General features: G+C 43.9%; 1 protein-coding gene across 1 annotated transcript; it reads right to left on the bottom strand.

The window, feature by feature from the left end:
• Positions 1–9769: 9769 nt before the first annotated feature.
• Positions 9770–16270, bottom strand: LOC106607139 (ATP-sensitive inward rectifier potassium channel 12). The gene is made up of 2 exons (XM_014203763.3): positions 15733–16270; positions 9770–14346 (listed from the first exon to the last, which is right to left on the bottom strand). Exons 1-2 carry the CDS (start codon positions 15768–15770, stop codon positions 12765–12767), a joined length of 1620 nt encoding a protein of 539 aa, XP_014059238.1. The 5' UTR covers positions 15771–16270; the 3' UTR covers positions 9770–12764.

The raw sequence follows: 16270 nt of genomic DNA, 5'->3' as shown, positions 1-16270 counted from the left end.
CAGGTGCACAAATATTTCCCATTGCAGCAGGTCAGTTAAAGCTGCTGCAATCATCCTGTGGGCTGTGATCATTTGAAGAGCTGGAGATCCCCCCCCCCCCCCCCCCCCCCCAAATGGAACCACCATTCTTGTATGTAGTCATTGACAGGTGAGCACAAGGATATCACACAGTCCCTCTTCACTTCGAACGTAGACTCCCAGTGTATCTGTTGTCCACTACTTCACATTAACACTTATGCGTCATAGAACCAAAGTTCACAGACACTCAGCACTCCTGTTGAACTCTTTAAGATTCCTTACATTTACCCTATCACAATGACTGAATGGAATCCTTCACAGAAATGCCTCACTGATTGTGATAAATAATGATTAAAGCCCATTAAAATGTCAGGCAATCTTCAAAGGGTTAATAAAAATAATTCAGCATTCCATGAGACCTTCTGACCTTTCTTTTCAGCCATCTTTTTAATAAATCGATGCAGCTGCGCGGCGCTTAAATAGGTCCCCTTCTTGAGTTTCTGTGGCTTGCCATGAATCCTGTCTTTGTGTTCCTATCACTGAATTTCCTATTCTTTTGTGTTCTTTTTTCCCGATGTTGCTGGTGGTGATGGGGGGAGGAGTAGGTTGGTTGGGTGGTAATAGTTGAGGGGGATAGAACTTGGACTGGCTTTCAATGCAGCTGGGGAGCAGGGTGGGGTGGGGGTGGGGCGGGGGTTAGCAGGAGAAAATGCTAGAGAGAGATGGGGCGAGGAGGCAAGAGGGGATGGGGTGTGGTAGTGGTGGGAAGGGATGGGATGTGGGTCAATGTATTGCAAGCACCATGAATGGCCCATTGTATGTCCTGGTTCATATCTACACTAGCTAGCCAAAGGGAAGAATCTAGTTACTTCAATTGTGTGAGGGGACATCTAAAGGAAATTGATAAGGGGTTGTGGAGTTAGAGTCTGAGGTAAAATTAGCGAGAGTTTAGTTACCTGCCTGATCTTCGGTGGCATTTTATAACCTTTCATTTGCCATTGCATGCCATTTTGAGAATCCTGACGTCATCAATAGCATTTCAACCATAAACAAATACTTTATTATAATATTTTGCAGATTGCTTGTAAAGTTTTGATGATAATGTGCATGCATCTATGTTTTGCTATCCTTGTTTTTCCTGTGGCTAAGATTTCCAGGCAACTAACTAAACAGTAACGCACAGGTGTGCTTTTATTATCTATATATTGATGTAAAGTCAGTCTTTTATTATCTATATATGGATGTAAAGTCAGTCATTTATTATCTATATATTGATGTAAAGTCAGTCTTTTATTATCTATATATTGATGTAAAGTCAGTCTTTTATTATCTATATATGGATGTAAAGTCAGTCTTTTATTATGTATATATGGATGTAAAGTCAGTCTTTTATTATCTATATATTGATGTAAAGTCAGTCTTTTATTATCTATATATGGATGTAAAGTCAGTCTTTTATTATCTATATATGGATGTAAAGTCAGTCATTTATTATCTATATATGGATGTAAAGTCAGTCTTTTATTATCTATATATGGATGTAAAGTCAGTCTTTTATTATCTATATATGGATGTAAAGTCAGTCTTTTATTATCTATATATTGATGTAAAGTCAGTCTTTTATTATCTATATATTGATGTAAAGTCAGTCATTTATTATCTATATATGGATGTAAAGTCAGTCTTTTATTTTCTATATATGGATGTAAAGTCAGTCTTTTCTTTTCTATATATGGATGTAAAGTCAGTCTTTTATTATCTATATATGGATGTAAAGTCAGTCTTTTATTATCTATATATGGATGTAAAGTCAGTCTTTTATTATCTATATATGGATGTAAAGTCAGTCTTTTATTATCTATATATGGATGTAAAGTCAGTCTTTTATTATCTATATATTGATGTAAAGTCAGTCTTTTATTATCTATATATGGATGTAAAGTCAGTCTTTTATTATCTATATATTGATGTAAAGTCAGTCATTTATTATCTATATATTGATGTAAAGTCGGTCTTGCCAGACCAAGGGTCAATTGTAGGCAATAATGACCATGAAGTGACAATGGATTCAGAATGAGCCAAGTACAATCATGCTGAGATGATTTGTTATCAATAAAGACTTTGCATTTATCAGTATGAATGGAGCCATTGTTTTCCACCACATTGACCTCCTCCAAAAATCAGGCACCCTTTGAAAGTCCCAGTATTTACCATGAAACAGGTGTAATTGGGCAAAGATTGATCAACAGCAGAGGTGCATAAAGATGGTGGCCCCAATGCACTTACCACAAATTCCTTGTTTTGCTAAGTTCGCCGTACAATTCAACGTATTATTCATTGCTCTCCACTACAATTTTTGGTAATTACCACCGTATACATGATCGCAATTTTAGCTTCAAGATCCCAGCAATTTGAAAAACCGAAAAAGGTCGATTGTGCTGATTTATTGGCACATTGAACCATGTCACGTGCCGTAGTTTCCAAACTCAGTGGGTAGTGCTAAAACAATGACATTGTATCTAAATTCTGCCATCTTTATACACATCTTTACAAACAACAGACTTGATATTAATTGTTACTTTCTTTATTCCTTGAATTTCAGTTCACTCCACGGCCGCTGTCCCGTTCCACATCTCTCCCTCGCTCTTTCTTTTCAGTCTCACTCCCTCTCTCTGTCAGTATGCTCTCCCTTCCCTCCTCTAATACAAAAGCACGAGGACTGCTGCAGCTGTGGGAGAAAGGACGAGATGGAAGAGAACTGGGGGAGACGCATGAGGAGTAAGTGAGAAAGCGTTCAATGGAGCCTTGTGTCCCTCCTAACCATTCCCCCCTGTCTCCTGGAGCAAAACCAATCACCTATTCTTTACCTCCTGTCACCACTACCTCCATCTCTCTGCGTCATCTCAGTGCCACAGTGGGTGTATATTATGTGATAACATTTGGACATTTCTATCCATCCCTGAGTGAGGGGGGTAAGACGCAAACATGCTAATTGAGTGGAATGAGAGGCGAGGGATGAGGTGATTCAGTCATTTGCAGAAAATGATGCACAAGAATTTGGAAGAGAACAAAAGTGTCCTTTGTCGCCATGTCGCTGTCTGGGTGCTGGCTGGAACGTGGTCGGAGTCATTTGCATCACTGAAAATATTCTGTTGTGTATGGTCTTGGCTTCCCTCTCAGGCGCGGCCATTTGGTCCCTATACAAGATCAATATTCCTACCACATATCTTCCAGCCAACTAGGAGAGTATCAGGGGAAATGTTTGTAGTTTTGCTGAATTGTTGCGTGTGCCTGAAAATCACAAACCATACACAACATATTTACATGTGTAAAAGACTACTATGTGTTTCACAAGCTGGTGTACAGACAAGTGATTATCAATCTGCAATTGCTCATCTCTGAGCTGTCATATTGTTACAGAAGTTATTGCTGTTAATGAGCAATTACCTTTGGAGGTATTGGGGCCTGTATTTAATCAATAGCAGATGGTGGATTTGTGGATTGTGCTTTTGAAGGTGTGTTTGATTTGCTGTATGTCCTGGATTGTTCTTTTAAAGGTGTGTTTGATTTGCTGTATGTCCTGGGTGGAGGAAGTTGACACTTGATTTTAAGGCGAATGTTAAACTAATGACAATACAACTCTGATCATATTCTCATGCTGTGAGGCAGCGGTTAGTAAGGCTGCTCAGCCCCATGATTCCCATTCTCAAAAGTCAAAGTCAAAAGTCAATCAAAAGTCATCAAGCACGACTACAGCTTTGAAGTGACTGTGACTCCAGGGAGACGAAGAGGGGCGAGAGACAGAGGTGAACAGATAGGGTCTGGAGGGGCCGCTTAATAACAGTGTAAACTGTGTGAGAAGGAGTCTGTGTGTTTGACTCATCCTCTGCCTAAACTACAAGCTTCACATCCATTTTGGTAATTACCCGCCCGCTGTGATCCTCGCGACCTCGCGTAATTAACACGCCTCGAGCAGGGAATGAAACTTTGATTGCCGTGGCCCATGCCCAAGTAGCAGGGGTTGCATCTGTCTCTGCCTTGAACGACTACTGTTCTGACATTTTGGGGATGAAACCACCTCTTTCAAGGAAGCCTCTAACACGATAATTAAGGTGAAGGCTCTGGCAATAGGACGTTCAAGCAGTCGTTTATTCCCAATTCGTTGAAGTTCGTGTAGTTAATAGTCGATCAATCACGGCAGTAGATGTAAGATGTGCTCATGTTCATAATGCTGTGTATTCATGGTTGCCAAGGGAAGCCAGGCTTCCCCAAAAAATGTACTAAGAAAAAAAGAAAAAAAATGTATCTTTCATCTCTCTGTGTTTCATCATGTTCCTTTAATTCGCAAGAGGCTGAATGTATCTCATCGGAGAGAAGGCATCCGAGCGAACGAAACAGCGCCCCTCTGTCTCTGTATGTGTAGCCCATCTATCTGATGCTGTCTGGTCAAAAAGGGTATGATTTGTTGCCGCTCCCCCGGAACATTGGATGCAAGAGAAGCCAGAGAGCATTTGACCTCCCATGATTAAAAAAATTGACAATAATAGCCAATCAGCGTTGAGTTAAACTGAGTGAGCTCAACTGTGAATGGTCCTGGCGCACCAAAAAAAGGTGGGTTAGTGAGCAAGCATTTTAGCCAGGTAGCATAGGACAACAAAAAATGAAAGCGTGTACTGTATGACAGAGTCATGGATTGTTTCGGCAACATGAAAGAGAGGAGGATGGCATTGGCGTTTCTCAACAAGTAGGGTGGTGTCAACATGTTTTTTTGTCCTTACGCGCACACACAGAAATCAGTACCACGGACAACCACATGATATTTAGCTCAGTCCTTCCCCATTGACTTTACCCAGCCACCACTACTGCAGGTTCATCTTGGTCAGCTGGAGCGATTGGCTTGGTCACTTTTCTTTTGAAGGTCTTGTTTTGCTCTTATTTGGTCGCACTACATGTGTAGTTAGAAATCTATTTGGGCTTCATCGCTGAAAGACACCCAGAGTGCATGAGGTGGACGAGGAAAGGCGCCCCCTCACTTAATCATCGGTGTTCTTCAGTCTTAAGTTATGTGTTATTATACCATAAAAAGAATTGCAAAGAGTGTTGATGTGTATCCCGTGTAGAACCCACAGACAGAAGCCAGGTTGTTTGCTCATGTGATCATGCATCGCCTGTGGTGCCAGCAGCAGTGGTCTTGGGTCTACTGCGTGATTTGTTGGAAGACTCTCAGGTAGTGAAGATGCCAATCTCTCCCTCACCCTCCCCTTCCTCCCTCGGGTCTTCCCTCTTCATCTTTCGTTTTGAGTCGTCTTTATCCATCCCTTTGATCAATCACCCGGCATGTCACTCTACCTCCCCCCTCACCCTCCCCTTCTGCCCTCTCTCCCTCTCCCTCACTTTCCCCTTCTGCCCTCTCTCCCTCACCCTCCCCTTCTGCCCTCTCTCCCTCTCCCTCTCCCTCTCCCTCACTTTCCCCTTCTGCCCTCTCTCCCTCACCCTCCCCTTCTGCCCTCTCTCCCTCTCCCTCTCCCTCACTTTCCCCTTCTGCCCTCTCTCCCTCACCCTCCCCTTCTGCCCTCTCTCCCTCTCCCTCTCCCTCACTTTCCCCTTCTGCCCTCTCTCCCTCACCCTCCTCTTCTGCCCTCTCTCCCTTTCCCTCACTTTCCCCTTCTGCCCTCTCTCCCTCTCCCTCACTACCCCCTTCTGCCCTCTCTCCCTCACCCTCCTCTTCTGCCCTCTCTCCCTCTCCCTCACTTTCCCCTTCTGCCTTCTCTCCCTCTCCCTCACTACCCCCTTCTGCCCTCTCTCCCTCACCCTCCTCTTCTGCCCTCTCTCCCTCTCCCTCACTACCCCCTTCTGCCCTCTCTCCCTCACCCTCCTCTTCTGCCCTCTCTCCCTCTCCCTCACTTTTCCCTTCTGCCCTCTCTCCCCTCCCCCTCCCCTTCTGCCCTCTCTCCCTCTCCCTCACTACCCCCTTCTGCCCTCTCTCCCTCACCCTCCTCTTCTGCCCTCTCTCCCTCTCCCTCACTTTTCCCTTCTGCCCTCTCTCCCCTCCCCCTCCCCTTCTGCCCTCTCTCCCTCTCCCTCACTACCCCCTTCTGCCCTCTCTCCCTCACCCTCCTCTTCTGCCCTCTCTCCCTCTCCCTCACTTTTCCCTTCTGCCCTCTCTCCCCTCCCCCTCCCCTTCTGCCCTCTCTCCCTCTCCCTCACTACCCCCTTCTGCCCTCTCTCCCTCACCCTCCTCTTCTGCCCTCACTCCCTCTCCCTCACTTTTCCCTTCTGCCCTCTCCCCCCTCCCCCTCCCCTTCTGCCCTCTCTCCCCCCCTTCTGCCCCCCCCCCCCCCCCCCCATCTGCCCTCTCCCCCTCCTCAGACACATATCTGACCTGTGTTTTGGCTGCCTATTCTTAGCCCTTGTGTCATTGACTCCATGCTCTCACACATTCTGATCACATCACAATACTGTTGCCAACGGTGATGATGTGTCCCATTCCTTCCTGTGCATCAGGGCAGATGTTGTTTTGATGGCAAAAACACAGAAAGTAGAAGAGCAGGGAGATGAGGGTGGTGGGGTGGATACAGAAAAAAAGAGAGTCACTTTCCAATCATGAGTTTTTCTCGGAACATTGAATTAAGCAGCATGAAAGGGTGGGGGCCTCGGGGGGGTCTGAGGGCGGCCATAGAGATGCCCGAATGAAAGACTTCGTTGTTGGAGGCCGGGAGAGAGAGATGAAAGAGGAGAGGGAGATGGGGAGCAGCCTCCTCACCCTGCGGCCCTCCCTCACTCTGCCCATGTGAGCTAGGGTTCAAACACACACACACACACACACACACACACACACACACACACACACACACACACACACACACACACACACACACACACACACACACACACCGAACCACACACACACACACACACACAACCACACACACACACACACACACACATACACCCAACCACACACACGCACACACACACCCACACACACACACACACACACCCAACCACACACACACACACACATACACCCAACCACACACACACACACCCACACACACACACACACACACACACCCACACACACACACACACACACACACACACCCAACCACACACACACACACACACACACACCCCACACACACACACACACACACACACACACACACACACACACACACACACACACACACACACACACACACCACACCCAACCACACACACACACCCACACACCCACACACACACACACACACACACACACACACACACACACACACACACACACACACACACACACACACACACACACACACACACACACACACACACACACACCACACACAGCAGAGCTACATACTCACAGACACAGACAGACATAGTCTTAGACTCCCTCCAAACCGTGTGTCCATATGATGTAACCTAGATACAGATGATCTACTGATCAGCAGCTGACAGACAGCAACACTCAGTTTCCCAGGTGATGAGTTGTGTTAATTGATGAAGTCGTGTGATTGAGGTCTCGTCAGTTTAACTTCCGTCAGTGACACACTGGATGTAATCCCATTACATGTAAACAGACAGGAGCCGGAGTCAAATAACATCAGTGTGAATCCATTTCGATGAACGCATGCTGGACACAAGAATGAACTCCTTGTACAAGGGAAAGGGAGAAATGTGCTGCTACAGCAGGTTGTATGTGTTCATCACGGATTCCCTTGGGGTCGTAACGTTTACACCACAGGCTGTCTTCAAATGTGACATTATATATATGGAGTGTGCGACTCTCTTTGTTTTTGTAGCTTCCAGTTTATTCTCCGTTAGTCAGCACCTCTCCACTAAATCATTTTCTCTGGGTGTGCGCAAGCTCATGTTTTCTGTTTGAAATATGTTTTGTAACAGCAGCTTCAGTAGTAATGTATTTCTGACTAAGTTATAAGAAAAAGAGAAGCTTTAGAGTTGTCGTTTTTCACCGGGGAAGAAGCTAGTTCCCCCTGGGAGGAATTCTTTGGGGAATCTGTAACCTTACACCTCTAACCGAGCACCTCAGCTGAAAGGACGAGGCAAGTGAAAGAGCATAGCAAGATTGAGACAGATGGGAAATGTGCCTAAATAGTTATTAGTGAAAGGCCTGCCTGAACATAGATTTTATTAAGTTTGATATTTTAAGAGAATGTATGGGAGAGAGGAGGAGGGAATATGAAAAGTGAATGATGCAAGAGTGAGATAAACGGAGTCTAATGTGTTTGAAAATACAATGTAAATACTGACTGAAGAGATGCAATAAATACTCTTACAGAGAGAGGAGGAAAGACAGAACGACCGGAAAGAAGTAAAGAACGAGAAGAACAGCAGGAAGCGCTTGAATAGGGTCATGAAAATACGGCACATGGTGATGGGTGAGGGATGAAGGAGGTTAGAGGAAGAAGAGATCAGGAAGGAGAGATGAGGACGGTCAGGAAGGAGAGATGGAGAATGAGAAAGGAGGGGAAGGGGATGATGAAGGCAGACACATCCCATAAATAGCATAGTAATGGAGAGTTAAGGCCACACAATGGGTCACTGTTGAGTCCAAGTTTTTCCATTTGGAGACAATGCACAATAGAGTTGGTATGAGCCCCAAACCACTCTAATAGCCAGAATGTAGCCCACCCCTCTCTCTTTTACCACACCAGCGAACACACTCTCTAACTAATAAAGTGGTGTTGCCTCAGGGCTTGAAGCTACAAACCAGTCCTCCCCACTCTGAACCTTTTCATCTGCTGAGCAAAATGCCTGACCACTTCTCTAAAAGTTATGAGGTCCAAATTGTGCACATTTGTATAGATACTGTAAATAGACTGTGTATTCTGAGAAGAGCAGATGATAGAGAAGATGATAGCGATGATGATAGAGAAGATGATAGAGAAGATTATAAAGATGATAAAGAAGATGATACAGAAGAGGATAGAGAAGATGATAGAGAAGATGATAGAGAAGAGGATAGAGAAGATGATAGAGAAGATGATAGAGAAGATGATAGAGAAGATGATAGAGAAGAGAATAGAGAGTAGATGATAGAGAAGATGATAGAGCAGGGGATAGAGAAGATGATAGAGAAGAGGATAGAGAAGAGAATAGAGAAGATAATAGAGAAGATGATAGAGCAGGGGATAGAGAAGATTATAGAGAAGAGAATAGAGAAGATGATAGAGAAGAGGATAGAGAAGAGAATAGAGAGTAGATGATAGAGAAGATGATAGAGCAGGGGATAGAGAAGATGATAGAGCAGGGGATAGAGAAGATAGTAGAGAAGATGATAGAGCAGGGGATAGAGAAGATGATAGAGAAGATAGTAGAGAAGATGATAGAGCAGGGGATAGAGAAGATTATAGAGAAGATAGTAGAGAAGATGATAGAGCAGGGGATAGAGAAGATTATAGAGAAGATAGTAGAGAAGATGATAGAGCAGGGGATAGAGAAGATTATAGAGAAGATAGTAGAGAAGATGATAGAGCAGGGGATAGAGAAGAGTATATAGCAGGGGATGGGGGGACTAATGAAGAAAACGCTGAAAGGGGAAGTGCCTCATTAGCCTGAAGAGGAGGGTGATTTTAACTTAATTAAAATCGGGAGAGAGGAACGATCTCATTAAGACAGAAGAACACTCAAACGCAGATGTATAAATAAAAGAACTGTCCATGCTGATACAAAGACTGGGACAGGAACTTTGGATAAGGGAAGTAAAATGTAGTTGTACATACAGAAAATGTATGCACACATGATTTTACGTCGGTTAGGATACAAGTTTCTGCTAAATGTCATGTATTATTATAATTATATGAGGTACCTCTGCACACCTGCTCTGGCTAAGACACGTCTAAATTGGAGCTCATTTAAGATATGCAGTGTGTTCAGTGAGGCAGGGTTCAAAGAACCTGGCAATGTGCCAGGCTTGTCTGCACCACTATTTGACCTCTGTGACCCCTATTCAGATTCCCTATCTGTTCTACCAAGACCAGGTGGGTACTACTGGAGCGTATCTCTGAAGGTTCCGTCACAGCTCTCTGTAACCTTATTGCCAGACTCTGGTACAGAAACCACATTCTTCTTTTGGACGATTGAGTCCGTTTTTCTTCTGTCTTGTGTTGAGGCTGCATCTGTTTCTGGAGATCAGACCACGGCTACCGGAGACGACTCTGTCCTGTCCTTGATTTCCTGCTCCAGAGAATCCTTGCAATCATTAATGGCCTCAGATCCCCTTGATACACTACGAATTGTACGATGTTATGCTTTTCATTTTACGTTTGGATATTCTTGTTTTGAAGAGTCCCGTAAGTCGCTTAGCACAGCATGAGAGATCAGACATAACTACCTCAGTCTGATAGTTGATCTAGGGAGCTGGGTGGTGAACACACTGGAACAAATACACCACTAGAGGGAACGTTTGCCTCAGTATTCTCTGCTGGAGACCTCGCTGATGGTGTTAGAGTCACCTAGTGGCACAGCATGAGAACAACAACTCCATCCTTCCATCCCTTTATTATCTCCTCACTTCCTGGATTTTCTCCTCTGGATTCAACTGTTTGTTAGTTAGTGCACAAATATTGTTCATATTCTACATGTACAGAGACAGTCAAATATTATACATTATTCATATTTATTTTCAACATCGAAAGGTATACACAAGGAATAAAGTGCATTCTATGATTTACTCGCTGTTCAAGCTTGTGTTGGTCAGGGAATTTGTCTGTTCTGTTGATCCACACATGGCATGTTAATAGAGACGTGCAAGCAGGAAGACTGAGCGGCAGAGATAAAACAACACAGTTATTTTAGGAAATAATGTTAGACAATTGGTTTGTTTTACAAACATACATTGTAAAACAGATATAGTAGTGTAATAAAGATCTCAGCATTTATCTCTCAGCATTTACTCCATGTTGCTGCTAGCATATCGAAATGTACACACAACCCGTACGTTCATTGTAAAAATATAAAGTAGCAGTTGCATTGTGGTAACAACGTTTCCTGTGTGCCTCAACTGTCACAAAGGTCTGGTTATTTCAAAAAGTGCAAGTTTTGACTTGAAAAGCCTACTGTCATACTGAATGCCCAGTGCTCTCTCTCTCTCTCTCTCTCTCTCTCTCTCTCTCTCTCTCTCTCTCTCTCTCTCTCTCTCTCTCTCTCTCTCTCTCTCACACACACACATTCAAGTTTATATAATCTTCACAAACAATTTTGCAGATGTAAAAATGGCAAAAGTTACTCAAGAACCAGATTTTGTTGGATATAGATGAAGAGAAAAACAGGTGCAGTGTAGTGCAGGAAACAGACAAGGTACATGTACATCTTTCAGACAACTACACACAATCGGAGCTACGGTGCATGAGAAGGGTCAGAAAAACTATTTGAGTAATTTCATACACAAACCATATGCCAACAAACAAGACAATATTGTTTACATTTGACTTAGTGGGAAAGAGATGAAATATAGACACTTTGGAATACACAAAGATGTTTCTATATTCAGTCTCTCTAGAATCAACCTTAATGAGATCTCACGTTCTAAAGAGAACTGCTTTCAGATGATTCCCCCAAAGGTATCTATCGGGAGAGGGACATGTCATAAAGGGGACATGAGAGACCAGATAAGTAACTTATGATAAGTCCTCTACTGATATACACTGAAGAGAGGGACTTTCCATTATGTTACATTCATGCTCCTTTTGCAACACAAAAACAGGCCTTTAATAAAAATGTGAGAGAAAAAAACGACCTAATTCTGGAGAATGAAAACACCTAGTTCTTTTCTCCAGCAAATGAAGAACTGGATTTTAGACAATAAGTCCCTTACCTATGATTATTCAATGATTGTGTTGGTCATTGTATTGTTGTGATTACGCACAGTAACAACCGATAAATGATTCATTGATCTATGCTAAAGACACTATGAAAACAATGTGTGTACAGTAGTAAATTAGGGAGAAAAGAGGCTCAGAGGAAAACTTGACTGAAGAAAAATAGTGCAAATAGTAGAAAGCAGCAAACTATCCTGTCTGTTATATTCCACACCTGAACTGAGAGTTGATATAGTATTTGAACCCAAGTATGATTCATATTACATGTCATATCACCAGTCATCTTTACAGAACACTGGAGGTTGATTACACATCAAAATATCATGTATCATGTCCAAATGAAACAAACTCTGTAATAAGACTGTGTAGATAAACATCATACCTACCTACTTGAATGTCACTCAAATATTCTGCGTGTCTTCCCTGCACATTTCCTTCTGAGACACTTTCTGAAGCAGAAGTCCTCCTTTGGTCAAATGTCTGTTTATCCTTCATTACACACGTCTCAACAAGTCAATATTTGTCTCATCCTCAGCTCTCTACTGGAACTGTACATCTCTTGGTGTTCCTTTCCTATTACCTCATTAAAAAAGTCACTCGTTCATACAATCTCATATGTAATTACCTCTCTAGGTGACTGTCCCACAGCCCTGAGGTACACGTATGGGTGAGGTGTGCAGAGTAGAACCAATACTTCAGCCTCCCATTTGGTTCTCTCCACAAACAAAAACATGGGCTCAGGTTAAAGTACAAAATAATGCTGGCAAGGCGAAAGGGGTGTAGATCTAGTACTAAATCCAGAGCAAAACGTGCAAAATACAGAAGGAAGACCTCTTTTCAAGACCTACAGGTAGGTATATATGAATGGAGGGTTTGGGAAGGGTCTGAGGGTGCCATCCCTTTGCCTCAGATTCCTGACTCACTTTTATATGTCAGTGGATCACGAGTAATGGTAGTCTGTAGAATGTCAAAATCCATCTGGTTGTCCATGTCCAAAACGCACAGCACGTTGCTCCCAGATGTCATTGTGGCTGTGTCCTGAAACAAATGATGAAAGTCTACAGAAACTGAATTCCTCCTTTCCTCCTCCCTGTCTTTTCCCTTTTGCCTATCCAGTTCATCCTCGTCCTCTCCACAGCTCAGCGCTACCTCATTCTCATAGCAGAAGGCGCTGGGGGAGTGGGGGGTTGCGAGGTGCTGGGTGATTCTGGGGCTGGTTGGGAATACTGAGTGGGAGGAGGCAGATGAGGCAGGCCGGCTGGCCGTCTCACTGAGCTCCTTGGCGCTGCAGTGGGGTGTGGAGGGCACCTCGTAGGTCTTGTGGAAGCGAGCATAGTCCACCTGATACTTGGTTCGGTCCTCAAAGATCACAGGCTCAAACCTGTGCCCCCATAGGATCTCCTTGGCCAGATAGGAGCTGCGGGCCTGGGTGGTCATGGCGGTGGCCTCCACCATGCCCTCCAAGATCACTACGATCTCAAAGTCATCAGACTCCAGATCAGCCCGGCTCACGGTATACAGGGGGCTGTCCTCGTCGATCTCATGGACGATAACCAGAGGAGAAACCAGGAAGAGTCGGTCAATGCCTTCGTCGTAGCCTACGTTGAGATCCCTCTGCTCTAGAGGGATGAACTCTCCCTCTGCCGTGACGTAGGGTCGAATGAGCTGTGCCCGCACATGGGCCTCCACGATGTGGCTCCTGCGCAGGTTACCCACCCGCCACATGAGGCACAGCTTGCCATCGCGCTGGGAAATCACGGCGTTCTTCGAGAACAGCAGGGTCTGGTTCCTCTTCTTAGGGCGTGCCATTTTGACCATGATTGTGCCAAGCATGAAGGAGTCAATGATGCAGCCCACTATGGACTGGACCACCACTGTGATCACTGCCACAGGGCACTCCTCAGTGACACAGCGCCACCCATAACCAATGGTGGTCTGGGTCTCGACGGAGAATAGGAAGGCTCCGACCAAGCCCTCCACATGAAGGAGGCATGGCTGCCACTTTTTCTGCACCCCTTCAACTTCACCAACCCCAAGCCCATTCCCTTCCAACCCTGAAGAGGAACTCATTCCAGGGTGCTCATCAAAATCCCCATGGGCTCTGGAAACTGAATAGAAGATTATTCCAAAAAACATCCAGGAGGACAGGAAGGTCGAGCAGAAGAGGAGTAGTAAGTATCTCCAGCGAATGTCCACGCAGGTGGTAAAGATGTCGGCCAGGTAACGTTGGGATTTCTCCTCCATGTTAGAGAATACCACGTTGCAATGCCCATTTTTCTTGACGAAGCGACTTCTTAGTTGGCTCGTTCCTGTGGTAGAGATCTTTCCGTTGTAATTGTTCATCCTATGACCTGTGGCTCCTGATATCCTATCTCCTCCGGATGTGCCACTAGGGGAGAGGAACCGGCTATTTGGCGAGCTGTGGCCGTTGTGGAGCCCAAGTGTGGAGATTTTCAGGCCCTCCTCATCTGGTGCTGCGAAGCTGTACCTGTCGGGTTAACAAAAGGGGAAAGTATGGATAAATAAGAAAATTGACCAGAGTGATGCAAGAGATGTGAGAGTGGCTTGAGAGAGGTTGTAGAACAGGAAGAGTTGAGGTTATAACACAGTGTCCGTAATCTCATTGGGCTATCTGTTCTTACCAGTGTGCCCTACAGGACACAGTGACTATGCATAGCTTGCCAACTCTGCACAGTGTGAGAGACATAATGTATGACTCACGTTCTCCCATGCAGTAAGACCGCGCTTAGAAAGGATATGCTGTGAATGAGAAATGTATTACAGTCCTATAAGGGTATCCTTCTTGAATACAAAGGTAGCATGAAACTATGCTTTCTCACTTTCAACAAGACCATTTGACCTACCTCTGGTAACCTCTTAATATTGATCAGACTGACCTGTCTCTCTCCTTTGTAGAGGATAACCTGGGAAGGTGAGTTGTGTTTAGCTATGTGAGAGGGATTGCGGTCATCATGGGTTTAGGGATTATACATGAGCCAAGTCTCTTGACAGCCTATGTTGACTGGGACATACAGACATTATATTGACCAATTTATAGTGCTCCATTGATCAGGAAACTGTATTCAACCATATACTTATTGAATTTTTAATGGTTGCACTATTTTGGTTCCATTCATTTGATATTCAAGTTAAGTACATTCCCTGTAATAACACAAATAAGGAGAAGCATTGTCGGCTTTGGGGACATAAGGTATGACCAGTGATGGAAAAAGTACCCGATTGTCATACTTGAGTAAAAGTCAAGATACCTTAATAGAAAATGACTCAAGTAAAAGTGACAGTCACTTTAGAAAAAGTCTAAAAGTATTTGGTTTTAAATATACTTAGGTATCAAAGGTAAATGTAGTTGCTAAAATATACTTACGTATCAAAAGTAAAAGTATAAATCATTTCAAATTCCTTATATTAAGCAAACCAGACGGCGCCATTTTCTTGTTTTTATTTATTTACAGATAGCCAGGGGCACTCTCCAACACTCAGACATCATTTACAGATAGCCAGGGGCACTCTCCAACACTCAGACATCATTTACAAACAAAGCATGTGTGTTTAGTGAGTCCGCCAGATCAGAGGCAGTAGGATGACCAGCGTTGTTCTCTTGATAAGTGTCTGAATTCCTGTCCTGCTAAGTATTCAAAATGTAACTAGTACTTTTGGGTGTCAGGGAAAATGTATGGAGTAAAAAGTACATTATTTTCATTAGGAATGTAGTGAAGTAAAAGTAAAAATATAAGTAAAAATATAAATAGTAATATCCCCCAAATTACTTAAGTAGTACTTTAATTTTTACTTAAGTACTTTACACCGCTGGGTATGACACAGGTATGACAGCTTCCATTCATGGTGTCCTCACCTGTTGCCCCGTGCTGTTCCCATGGCACCAGTGATCATCAGGTGGTCAGTAGGTCTATAAGTGGGGTGGGAGGCTGGACTCCGCCCTGGCAAGTAGTCTACTGCGAAAGATTTGGTATCGGCATGGCAACTGTCAATGTGTGCATGGACGGCATCCACCGGTGAAGACCACTACAGGGAGAAAGATTTTACATTTTGCCAAGATTCCTACACAGTACAGGTGTAGGATCTTAATTTGACCTATATAGTCACAGCAAAATGATTCAAACATTTAGTCCATAATGTTGCTTGATTGGTGGTTAGGCTATTAGCTGGTCAAAATGAGACTACATGAAAAGTGGAATACTGTTCATATAACTGCAGGTTTTCAGTGAATGTATGAAATCACAAAGCTCATCTACATTTCCTGCTACTCAGGAAAATTGTCAGCGAAAACAATAATGATCAAATTAAGATCCTACATCTGTACCTGTGCATCACCATATCATTTTGCAGAGATTTTGATAACTATCCCTCAACATTCATAACTGATTTAGTGT

This window comes from Salmo salar, chromosome 06 (genome assembly GCF_965601325.2).
Source record: "Salmo salar chromosome 06, fSalSal1, whole genome shotgun sequence".
Taxonomy (NCBI): Eukaryota; Metazoa; Chordata; class Actinopteri; order Salmoniformes; family Salmonidae; genus Salmo; species Salmo salar.
This window is presented reverse-complemented; position numbering and strand designations above follow the sequence as displayed.